The following is a 15,238-nucleotide window of genomic DNA, read 5'->3' on the forward strand; positions in this document are numbered from 1 at the left end:
CCTGATCACCTGTCTGGAGCAAAGAACAGAGCCCTGGAAAGTGAAGACAAATGAGACAGTCGCCAAACACCCAGGTAGGTGGCAGTGAATGAAGCAGGTGACGGACAGGAGAGAGGTCCAAATGTCAAGGAGGAAGCCAGACCTTGAAAAGCGGTTTGCAAAACTCTGCTTCCATGGTTCTGGCAAGCTTGAGTTTCCTTATCTTAATCTTTGATACAGGCTTCCCTGTCCCTTACCGTTAAATTATCTAAGGACTTTATTTCTCTTCAGTGTAGTTAATTTAAGGTTAGAGTGAGAACAAAAGCCCTGCTCATGATTTATAAGGGACTGCACGTACTGACTGCTTTCCATTCCATTGCAGACATGGAAATATGTGTGTATATTTAATAAAATCTATGATAAAGCATTTTTTTTTTGAGACAGAGTGTCACTCTGTCAACCTGGGTAGAGTACAATGGCATCTCGGAAGCTCACTGCAGCCTCAAAGTCTTGGGCTCAAGTGATCATCCTGCCTCAGCCTCCCGAGTAGCTAGAACTATAGGCATGTTCCACAGTCTCTGGCTAATTTTTCTATTTTCAGTAGAGACGGGGTCTTGCTCTTGCTCAGACTGTTCTTGAACTCCTGAGCTCAAGCGATCCTCCCCCCTTGGCCTCCCAGAGTGCTAGCATTACAGGTGTGAGGCATCACACCTGTCTACAAACCATTTTTTAATTTCTCTGCATTTATTGCATCACATCTGAAATGTGTGAGTGTCGTGGTGATATTGGTATTTGGGACAGAAGTCCCAGGATGACCACAAGCAGATGTCGTATGTTTTCTGCTTTATGATTTGTTATCCTTTGTGAAAGGATTAAATGTTGTTTCTACAGAAATTCATACTTATCATCAGAACACTTAGTATTGCCCTAAATCTAGGGAAATATATTGTTATTTTACTTCAAAATTGTGTTTTTACTGTGAATATTGTGAATTTAAATGTGTTTCTACAGAAATTTATACTTATTATCAGAACACTTAGTATCTCCCTAAATCTAGGGTAATATATTGTTATTTTACTTCAAAATTGTGTTTTTATTGTGAATATTGTGAATTTAAATGTGTTTCTATAGAAATTCTTACTTATTATGAGAACACTTAGAATTTTTATTGTTACTTCATTTCAAAATTGTGTTTTTATTGTGAACTCTGATTAATGATTTAACTCTATGTGCCCAAATTTCTCACTTTTAATATAGTTTAATGTATCTACTCCCTACATTTCTTAAAAATGTTTGGGGCTCTTAGAACAGTGCTGAGTGTGCATTAAACTTCTAGTTTGTACTTTTACTCACTCTGATTGTATCATTTTCTCTTCTTTAGTCTGATGCTTACTGGGGCTGTGTCATTCACAGGTTTATATGTGTGTATATATGTGTTTGTGTGTGTCATGAATTTTCTTCACAAATAAGAATAGCGTAACTATATAATTATTATGGATAATGTAAGGATTTGATGTGTTTATATGTTTTGAAATGATTAACATAACCAAGTTAGTGAAAATATATATGACCTCACAGTTACTTATTCTTTTTTGTATGTGTTGTCAGAATACTTATGGTCTATACTCAGCAAATTTTCAGATGCAAAACATTATTATCTATAGACACCATGGTGTAGATTAGGTCTGTGACACTTTTGGATCTTGTAACTTAATGTTTGTGCCCTTGAAAAACATCTATGCTTTTTTTTTGAGACAGAGTTTCCCTTTGTTGCCCAGGCTAGATTGAGTGACTTGGCATCAGCCCAGCTCACAGCAACCTCAATCTCCTGGGCTCAAGCAATCCTCCTGCCTCAGCCTCCCAAGTAGCTGGGACCACAGTCATGCACCACCATGCCTGGCTAATTTTTTGTATATATATTTTTAGTTGGTTTATTAGTTACTTTTGATTTTTTTAGTAGAGTTGGGATCTCGCTCAGGCAGGTTTCAAACTCCTGACCTCAAGCAATCCACCCACCTCGGCCTCCCAGAATGCCAGGATTACAGGCGTGAGCCACTGCACCCGGCCTAGGGTAGTTTCCTTGACGTCAGTTTATTGTGTGTTTGATTTCACCTAGGTATTATAATTTTATATGACATTACAACTCCCTGCATACACTTTAAGTCAATATGTGGTTCAATGAAAACAGGCGTCCTCAAACTACGGCCCGCGGGCCATGTGTGGGTGTTTTTGCCCATTTTTTTTTTTTTATTTCAAAATAAGATATGTGCAGTGTGCATAGCAATTTGTTCATAGTTTTTTTTAAACTATAGTCCTGCCCTCCAGTAGTCTGAGGGACAGTGAACTGGTCCCCTGTTTTTTATTAATTAATTAATTTAATTAATTTATTTTGTTTTAGCATATTATTGTGGTACAATTGGTAAGGTTACGTATACAGCCCATGCCCCGCCTCCCCCCTCAAATCAGAGCCTAAAGCGTGACCATCCCCAAAACGTTGCACATCTCACTCATTGTGTTTGTATATGCCCATCCCGTCTTCCCCCCTTCCATCTGCCTGACACCCGATAAATGTTATTCCTATATGTCCACTGAATTGTTGATCCGTTAATACCAATTTGCTGGTGAGTACCTGTGGTGCTTCCTTTCCCATTCTTGAGTTACTTCACTTAGTAGAATGGGTTTCAGCTCAACCCAGGATAATACAAGAGGTGCTATATCACCATTGTTTCTTAAAGCTGAGTAGTACTCCATGGTATACATATACCGCCATTTTATTAATCCACTCATGAATTAGTTGTTTCCACAACTTTGCAATTGTGAATTGTGTTGCTATAAACATTCGAGTGCAGGTGTCTTTTTTCATAAAGTGACTTTTGATCTTTTGGGTAGACGCCCAGTAGTGGAATTGCTGGATCAAATGGTAAATCTACTTGTATCACTTTGAGGTATCTCCATATTGCTTTCCACAGAGGTTGAACTAGTTTGCAGTCCCACCAGCAGTGTAGGAGTGTTCCTCTCTCTCTGCATCCATGCCAGCATTTATTTTGAGGGGACTTTTTGATAAAGGCCATTCTCACTGGAGTTAAGTGATATCTCATTGTGGTTTTGATTTGCATTTTCCTAATAGAGGTGTTGAGCATTTTTTCATATGTTTGTTGGCCATTATTCTGTCTCCTTTTGAGAATTTTCTGTTCATGTCCTTTGCCCATTTTTTGATAGGGTTGTTTGATTTTTTTCTTGCTGATTTTCCTGAGTTGTAAATAGATTCTATTTATCAGCCCTTTATTGGATATGTAGCTTGCTAAATTTTTCTCCCATTCTGTGGGTTGTCTGTTTGCTGTCTTGACAGTTTATTTGGCTGTGCAGAAGCTTTTTACTTTGATCAGGTCCCATTTATTTATTTTTGTTGCTGCTGTGATTGTCTTTGGAGTCTTCTTCATAAATTCTTTGCCTAGGCCAATGTCTAGAAGAGTATTTCCAATGTTTTCCTGTAGAATTCCAATAGTTTCATACCTAATGATGAACTCTGTTACTCAGTGTGAGTTGATTTTTGTGAGAGGTGAAAGGTGTGGGTCCTGTTTCAGTCTTCTACATGTGGCTATCCAGTTTTCCCAGCACCAGTTATTGAATAAGAATTCTTTTCCCCAATGTATGTTTTTGTCTGCTTTGTCAAAGATTAATTGGCTATATGAGGATGGTTTTATATCTGGGTTCTTTGTTCTGTTGCACTGGTCAATGTCTCTGTTCTTGTGCCAATACCATGCTCTTTTAATGACTATAGCCTTGTAGTGTAGTTTGAAATCTGGTAAATTGATACCTCCTATTTTGTTTTTATTGCCTAGGATTGATTTTGCTATACGGGATCTTCTCTGGTTCCATACAAAATGTAAAACTATTTTTTCTATATCTGTGAAAAATGATGATGATGTTTTAATAGGGATTGCATTGGCTCTCTAGGTCACTTTGGGTAGTATTGACATTTTAACAATGTTGATTCTGCCAACCCATGAGCATGGTATTTTCTTCTTTCTACCTGTTTACATCCTCTGCTATTTCTTTCTTCAGTGTTTCATCGTTCTCCCTGTAGAGGTCTTTTACCTCCTTAGTTAAATATATTCCAAGGTACTTCATTTTCTTTGTTGCTATTTGGAATGGAATTGAGTCTTTTATTTGGTTCTCACTTGTACTGTTGTTGGCGTATATGAATGCCTCTGATTTCTGTGTATTGATTTTTTTATCCTAAGACTTTACCAAATTCTTTTATCAGTTCAAGGAGTCTTTTGGTTGAATCCTTGGGGTTTTCTATGTATAATATCATGTCATCAGCAAAGAGTGAGAGTTTGATCTCTTCTGCTTCCATTTGGATGCCCTTAATTCTGCTTTCTTATCTGATTGCTGTATCGAGGAATTCCAGCACTATGTTGAAAAGGAGTGGAGATAGTGGGCATCCTTGTCTTGTTCCAGTTATAAGTGGGAATGTTTTCAATTTTTCTCCATTCATTATGATATTGCCTGTGGGTTTGTCATATATGGCTTGTATCATTTTTAGGTAAGCCTATGGTAAGTCTATGCCTATTTTGTTGAGCGTTCTTATCATAAAAGTGTGTGGAACTTTGTCAAATGTTTTTTTTGCATTTATTGAAGGATCATATCATCTTTGTTTTTGCTTTTTTTTTACCTGGTGAATTACATTTATAGATTTGCGTATGTTGAACCATCCCTGCATCCCTGGGATGAAGCCCACTTTCTTGTGATGGATTACTTTCTTGACAAGCACCTGGATTACATTGGCTAGGATTTTGTTGAGAATTTTTGCGTCTATATTCATAACGGATATTGGTCTGCAGTTTTCTTTTTGTTGCATCTTTTCCTGGTATTTGTATCAGAGTTATGTTCACTTCATAAAATGTGTTGAGGAGTATTCCATCCTTCTCGATCTTGTGAAATAATTTTTGCAGGATAGGCACCAATTCTTTTTTGTAGGTGTGGTAAAATTTGGCTGTGAAATCATCTGGTCTAGGACTTCTCTTTTTAGGAAGGTTTTTTTATTGCTGTTTCCATTTCAGTACTTGATATTGGTCTGTTCAGGAATTCTATTTCTTCCTGGTTGAGCCTAGGGAGACTGTGTGTTTCTAAGAAATTGTCCATTTCCTCCACATTTTCCAGTTTGTGTGCATAGAGGTTTTTGTAGTATTTATAAATGATATCTTGTATCTCCATGGCATCAGTTGTAATTTCTCCTTTATTCCTGATGAAGTTTATTAGAGATTTTTCTTTTCTGCTTTTGGTTTGTCTAGCCAAAGGTGTGTCAATTTTGTTTATTTTTTCAAAGAACCAACTTTTTGGGTTTTTTCCCATATAGTTTCCCTATTGTCAATTTTGTTTAGTTCTGATTTGATCTAATGATTTCACTTCTTCTGCTGATTTTGGGGTCGGTCTGTTCTTTTTTCAGCTCTTTGAGATGATGCATTAGGTTGTCTGTTTTTGATCTTTTTGACTTTTGAATATAGGCATTTATGGAAATAAACTTTCATCTTAGGACTACTCTAGCTGTGTCCCACAGGTTTTGGTAACTTGTGTCTCCTTTGTCATTTGGTTCAAAGAATCCTTTGATTTCCATCTTGATTTCCCGGTTTACGAAGTGATCATTGAGCAGAAGGATGTTTAGTTTCCATGACTTTGTGTAGAAATGAGAACTCCTGTGAGGGTTGATTTCTACATTTTTTCCATTGTGGTCTGAAAAAATACATGGTATAATTTCTATTTTTTTAAATTGTGGGAGACATGTTTTGTGTCCTAGGATATGGTCACTCTTAGAGAATGGCCTGTGAGCTGATGAGAAGAGTGTATATTCTGTGGTTTTGGGGTAGAATGTCCTGTAAATGTCAGTCATGTCCATTTGTTCTAGAGTTCTGTTTTAGTCAATTATTTCTCTGTTGATTTTCTGTTTGGAGGATCTGTCCTGTGCTGTCAGTGGGGTGTCAAAGTCTCTGACTATTATGGTGTTGTTGTTTATCCATTTGTTTGGATCAAGTAGAGTTTGCTTTATGAATCTGGGTGCACCAAGGTTGCAAGGTTTGCAAGGTTTGCTTGAAATATTGTTCTCCACCCCTTTACCTTTAATCTAACTGCATCCTTGCAGGTTAGATGTGTTTCCTGAATGCAGCAGATACTTGGCTTGTATTTTTTTATCCATTTGGCCAGCCTATGTCTCTTGAGTGGGGAGTTCAAGCCATTTACATTTATTGAGATTACTGATGGGGGGGCAGATTTCTGTTCATTATATTGGGTTGAACTTGGTTCCTTTGTTTTCTCTCTTGAGCCATTGTGGTATCTGGGCTTTGATCTTTAGCTTTGAGTAGATTTACATTTGTGTTTATTGTGCTGATCCGTGGGTAACACTGTTTTGAGTACTTCTTAAAGGGCTGGTCTTGTCTTGGTGAATTCCCTCAGACTTTGCTTATCTGAGAATGTCTTGATTTCTCCTTCATATACAAAACTTAGTTTTGCAGGGAATAAGATTCTAGGCTGGGCATTATTCTGTTTCAGAAGAGTGAGAATGGTACCCCAGTCTCTCCTTGCTTGTAAAGTTTCAGAAGAGAAGTCTGGAGTTATTTGGATTGCTTTTCCTTTGTATTTTACTTGCTTCTTTCATCTTACAGCTCATAGAAGGGCCTCTGTAGTTGATATTTTGGTCAGTCTGATAACTGCATGTTGTGACGTCTTCCTGTTTGCATTGAATCTCCCAGGTGTCCTCAGAGCTTCTTGAACTTGTATCTGAAGATTTTTAGAAAGGCCTGGGAAATTTTCCTCTATTATATCTTCTAATAGCTTGTCCAACCCTTGAGTGTTGTCTTCTTCCCCTTCTGGGAACCCTATGACCCTCACATTAGGTTTCTTCACATAATCCCACATCTCTCGTAGGCTTTACTCTTTTCTTTTGTTTCTCTGTTCTATGTCTGTAACTGGTTTATTTAATTGGAAGGTGTCATCTTCAATCTCTGAAATTTCCTTCTGTTTGTTCTACCCTGTTCTTGAGGCTTTCCACTGTGTTTTGTAGTTCTCTGAATTGATTCTTCATTTACAGGTGTTTCGTTAGATTTTTCTTCAGTGTTTCTATTTCTTTAGTGAGTTTTTGTTCCCGGTCCTGGAGTCTTTTTGTGTTTTCTTTGTGTTGGTTGTCCCAGTGTTCTAGCAAGTCGTTGAATTTTCCTATGATCCACATTTGAAATTCTTTTTTTGTCATTTTAGAGGTCTGATTTTGATTATTGCCCATATCTAAGGGTCCGGTGCTCCTCTTTGGGGGTGTGCTTTCTGTTTTGTTCCTCACATTTCCAGAGTTCCTCCACTAATTTCTTCCCATCTGGATCAGTTGTTGCTTCTTGCCTTTAGGTTTTTGTTTGGATACTGACACACCTTGTTTAGTCTCTGAGCCAGTAGGTGGTTTCTGTGGGTGAGATTCAACCACACCGTGTATGATGGATCAGTAGGTGCCATGAAGAGGGTGTGCAGGGTGTCCTCCCTGTCAGCAGGTGGTGCTTGCTTGGAGGAGCAGGCTATACTGTTGTTTTTGGGTGTTGTATCCAGCTCTTGTTCCAATAGAAAGGCACTCCAGTGGCTCAGGTGGTGGGTCGGTCCCTGGGACTTCTGGATGTATCCTCATTCTCCCCCTCAGTGGGGACTGATCTTGGAGTGAGTCTGGGCAGAGCTGGGTTGGGTCAGCCTGCCCTCAGGCACCACCAATGCCATCAACAGGGGTCAAAGTTCTGTTCTCTGCTTCCTGTAAAAGCTGTCAGGGAGGGGCACTCTGGGCTGATGTCGGCAGGTCTCTCCTACCACTGTGGAGCCCACCAGCAGTCTGAGATGCAAGGGAGGGGAAAGTTAACAGTTCAACCTACCCTTGCCGCTGGTCTTTAGGCTATTCAGGAGGTCTCTGCTTCCAGTTCTCCTCCACAACCTCCTCCCATGGGGTCTCTGGTAGTCTCCGGTACCCCTCCTTCCAACCCTCGCCGGCTGTATACTTGTCTGCTTGCTTCTTTCTTCTTATTTGTCAGAGTCTGTCTTTTCTGCAGAGACAGTCTGCCTGGCAGTGTTTCTCATCCACCATCTTGCCTGATCCCCAAAATTCTAAATGAAGAACTACCGTTTGATCCAGCAATCCCACAATCTGGAATCTACCCAATGTAAAAACGTCATCTTAAAATAAAGATATCTTGACTTGAATGTTTATGGCCTAAAGATTTACAATTGCAAAGATGGGGAAACAACCTCGGTACTTACTAATACATATATATAAATATATGTATAAATACATATAAAAATTAGTGTATGTATACCATGGAGTACTGCTGAGTCTCAAAAAATCAGTGGTTAAATAACGCTTGTATTATCCTGGATTGTGTTGGAGCCCATTCTTTGAATTAAAGTATCACAAAAATGGAAAAGCAAGCACCACGCATACTCATTATCATATTGTTGCCAATTGATCAACACCTACGTTAACAAATGGAAATAAAATTCAGCAGGTATTGAGCAGTAGGAAGTGGGTGTAGGCATTGGGAAAATTGACACCTAATGGATGTGGTGCACACAATCTATGCATGGGCACAGTTGTAGTCCAATCAGTCAGTGCAAAAGCAATATATGTAATCTAAATGATTTACTCCCATAATATTTCTAAATTAAGAAAAAGAAACAGTTTTGTCAAATGTAAGAAAGTTTTGAAAAACTTCATAACTGTGTATCTCCTTCAGATATAATTTTTATTTTAATTATTGTAAAACCACAAACATGACAACCTGATTTACATTTAATTATTCACATCAGTCTCTTTAAATATATGTCCATCATTATGCAATATATCTCTAGAATATATGTATTGTGTAAAACTAAAATTTAATACACGTGAGAAAACTACCCATTTTCCCCCCTTGCCTAAGTGCTGATAAACTCCATTACATTTTCTGTTTCTCGGGGTGTAACTGGTTTAGAAATATCATACAAGTATAATCATAAAACATCTGATTTATTGTAACTGACATTTCATTAAGCATAATGTCATCAAGGTTTATCTCTACTGTGGACATTATTAGATTATCTGGGTTTTTAAACCTGAGAACTAATCTATTATTTCCAAATTTCTACTTGTATTTGTCCTTTTGTTTAGTAAGGACAGTTTGGGTTGCTTGCATCTACCAGCTTTTGTCAATAATGGTGAAAAAATATATGAAGATATTTATTTGAAGATACCTCTTTAGTTTACAACATATGCAAGTGTTTATATTTGTGTTTCTCTCTGATTCATTCAGGCAAGAGTCTGTCTTTCTGCCAGTGGAAAACTTCATTGACCACTGTAGGATTTTTTTTTAATATGCGGAACTGTGGGTACCTATAGCACTCTTTTTCTTTTTGATGATTGTTCAGATCTTTGCAGTCTCTTGAGATTTCATATTATTTTGGGGATTGCTGTTTCTATTTTTGAAACAAAATAAAATTGAGACTTTGAAAGGAATTGCATTTAACGTGTAGATCACTTTGGACATCTTCACAACATCAGGTCTTCTTCCCTTGAACAAGAACATGTTCAAGAGTGTGTTGTTTATCTTCATATATTTGTGAGTTTTCCTGTGTTTCTTGTGTTATTTATTTACAATTTCATTCAATTCTGGTCAAAATTTAAAGTGTTTGTAAAATTTCAATTTTCTAAAATGGGTTATGACTTGTTTTGTGGCTGAAAAGGTAGTTTTTTAGGAAGAATGATATATGAGCTATCAAGATTGTATATTCTACTATTATTCTATAGAGTGTTCTCTGTGAATCTGTGAGGTGTCATTGCTCTAGAGTGTTTTCTAATCTTCTGTTTTCTTATTAATAATTTGACTGGCTCTATTATTATTGAAAGTGGAATATCAAAGTATCCTATTATTTTGCAGTTCATATCTTCAATTATGTCAATGCTTTTTTTTACATATCTTTGAGAAACTTGATGTGAGGTAAAAATAGATGTCATATATATGTATTATTTTCATAGGTTCTCAGTGAATGACCTCTTTTTATAGTAAATGTCCTTGTTTGTCTCTTGTGGCAGTTTTGACTTGAAGTATATTTTATAAACCATAACATTTTCACTTCAAATGTAATGTGCTGAATATAATTTTGAATTCCACTGCTCTTATATGCTTAAGGTTTTCATGGTATATCTTATGTCCTGCCAGTGTTAGTATATTGTTTTCACCAGGCATGAAGTCAAGTCTCTTTAGAGAGATTATAGTTGGGTTATTTAATCCCTTTATTTAACTTTGTCTTCTGACCAGAGATACTAGTACATAAATATTTCCATAATTTACTCAAAGGGAAGGGCTTACAATTACCCTAATGTTAATTATTTTATATACCTATTGTCACTTTTTCTTTCTTTCCTCTCCATTTGTCCTGCATTGTGCCTCACTGATTTTTAATGACATATCTTTTTTCTTTGCTCATCTTCCTTTGTGTATTTCTAAGAACATTTTCCTGATGTTCGCTATGAGAATTTCCTAAAATGTTTTGAAGTCACAACATATGTTAAACTAGTAACTACTTCACTTCAGTTGCATACAAAATTTTTAACCTTTACATTTGCCCTCAACTTTACAATGTCGATGCCAGTAATTATGTATTTTCATGTTGTATAAAAATTAACATGCGGCAATGATGGCTTTTATTTTCTCTTTCAAATTTTATAGCATAATTAAATGCTTTTACACCATGATTATAATACTGCAGAATTGTATTTTTTTTTTTTTTTTTTTTTTTTGAGACAGAGTCTCACTTGTTGCCCAGGCTAGAGTGAGTGCCGTGGCGTCAGCCTAGCTCACAGCAACCTCAAACTCCTGGGCTCGAGCGATCCTTCTGCCTCAGCCTCCCGAGTAGCTGGGACTACAGGCATGCGCCACCATGCCCGGCTAATTTTTTATATATATATCAGTTGGCCAATTAATTTCTTTCTATTTATAGTAGAGACGGGGTCTCGCTCTTGCTCAGGCTGGTTTTGAACTCCTGACCTTGAGCAATCCGCCCGCCTCGGCCTCCCAAGAGCTAGGATTACAGGCGTGAGCCACCGCGCCCGGCCCAGAATTGTATTTTTGATATGTGAATATCTTTCCTTGAGGGTGAGGTAGTTGTCATGGAAGATAGAAGCCAGCCTTTGGAAACACCATCAAAAAAGAGATCTTTGGACACATGTGTCAATAGTCATATTCTCTTTTCACAGGGAATCCAAAAGATGAGATTTTACTACTAAAGTGATTGCTCTATATCAGAGGGGAGGAAGGGCTTTCATGGGTAAATGTCACAAGCTTTCCTTCCACTTCCATATGGTTGTTGATGCCATTCTCAACTAGGGTGTTATGAATTCATAGCCGTTATGATTTCTCAAAAAGTCATGTTTGCAAGTATATTTTTAAGGTCATACCTCTATGATGGAAGTGAGATCATGGTATTCTGTTGTGCTTTCTTGCTAATGTGCTTGGTATAGTCATATATATTCAAATTGTGAAGTATATTCACTTGAGTCTAGTTAGTGAAATATTTTGTTATTTTTCTTTCTTTCAGAACTGTCTTCCCATTGCACCCAAGACCTATTGCCAGGGCAGGGCATAAAAGATTCGTCTCAGAAATCAATAATGAGACTATATGGAACCTGTAGCCCTGAAAATGTACACTTAAGAAAAGCCAGGGAGTGTGTGGGTGAGTGTAAGAGGCAGAAAGTATGTTACGATGGTCTTACCCAGTGTTCGTCAAATACCCATAGGAAAAACGTCAAATGTTATAAATGTATAAAAGTCTTTACCAAATCTTCAAATCTCAATATACATAAGATAGAACATACTGGTGAGAAAAGATTCAAATGTAATGAATTTGGCAAGATGATAAACCACAGCACAGAACCTTCTGGACATAGGAAAATTCATACTGGAGAGAAACCTTACAAGTGTGAAGAATGTGGAAAAGACTTTAAGCATTCCTCCAAACTTACTATACATAAGAGAATTCACACTGGAGAGAAACCCTACCAATGTGAAGAATGTGGGAAGGCCTTTACCCAGCCTGATGTAGTCACTTGACATAAAAAAATTCATAGAGGAGAGAAACCATACAAATGTGAGGAATGTGGCAAAGCCTTTATCTGGCTAAGTGACCTCACTGGACATAAAAGAATTCATACAGGAGAGAAACCATACAGATGTGAGGAATGTGGGAAAGCCTATACCTGGCTCTACAGCCTCACTCGACATAAAAGAATTCACACTGGAGAGAAACCATACAAATGTGAGGAATGTGGCAAAGCCTTTATCTGGCTAAGTGACCTCACTGTGCATAAAATAATTCATACTGGAGAGAAACCATACAAATGTGAGGAATGTGGGAAAGCCTTTACCTGGTACACACACTTTACTCAACATAAAAGAATTCATACTGGAGAGAAACCATACAAATGTGAGGAATGTGGCAAAGCCTTTATCTGGCTTAAAGACCTCACTGGACATAAAAGAATTCACACTGGAGAGAAACCATACAAATGTGAGGAATGTGGGAAAGCCTTTACCTGGTGCACACAGCTTAATCAACATAAAATAATTCATAGCGGAGAGAAACCTTACAAATGTGAAGAATGTGGCAAAGCCTTTACCACGTGCGCATACCTTACTCAACATAAAAGAATTCATACTGGAGAGAAACCCTACAAATGTGAGGAATGTGGCAAAGCCTTTACCTGGCTTAATGACCTCACTGGACATAAAAGAATTCACACTGGAGAGAAACCATACAAATGTGAGGAATGTGGGAAAGCCTTTACCTGGTGCACACAGCTTAATCAACATAAAATAATTCATAGCGGAGAGAAACCTTACAAATGTGAAGAATGTGGCAAAGCCTTTACCAGGTGTGCATACCTTACTCAACATAAAAGAATTCATACAGGAGAGAAACCCTACAAATGTGAGGAATGTGTCAAAGCCTTTACCCAGTGCACAAACCTTACTCGACATAAAAGGATTCATACTGGAGAGAAACCCTACAAATGTGAGGAATGTGGCAAAGCCTTTACCTGGTGCACACACCTTACTCTACATAAAAGAATTCACACAGGAGAGAAACCCTACAAATGTGAGGAATGTGGCAAAGCCTTTATCCAGTGCTGGACTCTTACTCAACATAAAAGAATTCACACCAGAGAGAAACCCTACAAATGTGAGGAATGTGGCAAACTCTTTACACAGTTCTCAACCCTTACTCAACATAAAAGAATTCATACTAGAGGGAAACCCTAAACATGTGTAGAATGTGGCAAAGCCTTTATTCGCCTCAGAGACCTCACTCTACATAAATGAATCCATACAGGAGAGAAACCATACAAATGTGAGGAATGTGGCAAAGCATTTTCCCAGTGCTCACCCCTTAATGTACATAAAAGAATTCATATCAGAGAAAAATTCTACAAATATGAAAATTGTGGCAAAGTCTTTAATAACTGCTCACTTCTTATTCCACATCAAAGAAATCATACTAGATAAAAACGAGATAAATATAATGAGTATGTAAGTGCTTTACCAAAGTATTAGCCTTAAAATGCACAACAGTACTTATACTTAAAGTAAAAAAAATAATAATGTAGACTGCTGACAATACCTTTAGTTATAACAGAGATCTTACTGGACATGGGAGAACTTACACTGAAAGAAATGCTCCAATATCTTCTCAAATATTGCTCAACATCACCAAAATTTTAAGAGATAGAAACCCTACAAATATAATGAATGTGAAAAAATATTTATGCAAAAGATATACCTTTAAGAAAAACAAACAATTGCTACTTAAAACTACCTTAATAAATTTCAGAATGCAATTACTGAAGAATCAAGTCAAAACATATATCAGAGGACTCACAGTGCAATACACTAATGCACTAACACGTTCACACATTTTTTAAAACCAGATTGTTAATTATAGAGAACAACCCAGTTAAAATAGTTGATTTATTTGTATGTCAGCTTTAAAAAAGACAGAGATTTTGTGAGAGTTATAATTACATGTAAAATATGCTTTGTGGTCAGGATTTGGTGAAAATGTAATAAAGTATATTTTTTTTTGCTATTTTTCACAAGCAAATACTGATATTATTCAACTTTAAATACAATTGATGGTATGCTTTCATTCTTAGCATGTATGTGAATGTGTGTGGTTAATGATAGCTGCATCACATTTGTTAGAAGTCTTTCTGTATTAAGTAGGCATTATTCATATACTTTTCCATGGGAAATTAAAAACACTGAGATGTAAGATTTATGAAATGAATAGGTACTATGGAGTTATAAAAACCAGTATTTCAAGTGATGTATGATGTAGGTATATAGAGTAATATTCTCATTATGATCAGAATGAAAAAATGACAATATTAGAAATAACTTGTTTTACTATTGCACATTATGATAATAAAATAGAATGTAATTTGGAATATTTTTAGATTACATGTAAACTTAATTTGTTTCATTAAATTAAAAATGTTTTTACTGTTTCCAATATGTTGTTGATTGAATAAAGTGCTATTTTGCCAACAACATTAACCTATCCTATGTTATTCAAAGTTGGAGGAAATCGATTGTAAAAATGTACTGTCGGAGCCAGGCGCGGTGGCTCACGCCTGTAATCCTAGCTCTCTGGGAGGCTGAGGCGGGCGGATTGCTCGAGGTCAAGAGTTCGAAACCAGCCTGAGCAAGAGCGAGACCCCGTCTCTACCATAAATAGAAAGAAATTAATTGGCCAACTAATATATATATAAAATTAGCCGGGCATGGTGGCGCATGCCTGTAGTCCCAGCTACTCGGGAGGCTGAGGCAGCAGGATTGCTTGAGCCCAGGAGTTTGAGGTTGCTGTGAGCTAGGCTGACACCACGGCACTCACTCTAGCCTGGGCAACAAAGCGAGACTCTGTCTCAAAAAAAAAAAAAAAAAGTACTGTCGGGCTACACAATACAAAGACATCATTTTTGATCCTTTTATCAGTTGCTCTACTTTGAAGAATACTGTTCCCAAAGCTTTTTTTTCATTATGTTTATAATTACATTGTTACTGTAATGCTTATAATAAATATTTTGCACTTATCAAAAAGCCATACATCTCTGAACACAGAATGAGTAGTTGTTACATTCTATCCTACATTTTTCTTTCTACATGCAACCTGCCTGGCCAGTGAAACAAAAATAAGCATGTTTTTTATT

General features: G+C 37.1%; 1 protein-coding gene across 1 annotated transcript in view; it reads left to right on the forward strand.

Annotated features, from left to right (window-relative positions):
* The window catches only part of LOC142865718 (uncharacterized), a 53,679-nt gene continuing 38,441 nt past the window's right edge, over positions 1-15,238 (forward strand). Inside the window, 3 exon segments of the mRNA XM_075998907.1 lie at positions 1-74; positions 11,572-11,850; positions 12,610-13,296. Coding sequence (XP_075855022.1) covers positions 11,643-11,850; positions 12,610-13,296 — 895 coding nt within the window. The 5' untranslated portion in view covers positions 1-74; positions 11,572-11,642.

This window comes from Microcebus murinus, chromosome 31, assembly GCF_040939455.1.
Source record: "Microcebus murinus isolate Inina chromosome 31, M.murinus_Inina_mat1.0, whole genome shotgun sequence".
NCBI classification, from domain to species: Eukaryota; Metazoa; Chordata; class Mammalia; order Primates; family Cheirogaleidae; genus Microcebus; species Microcebus murinus.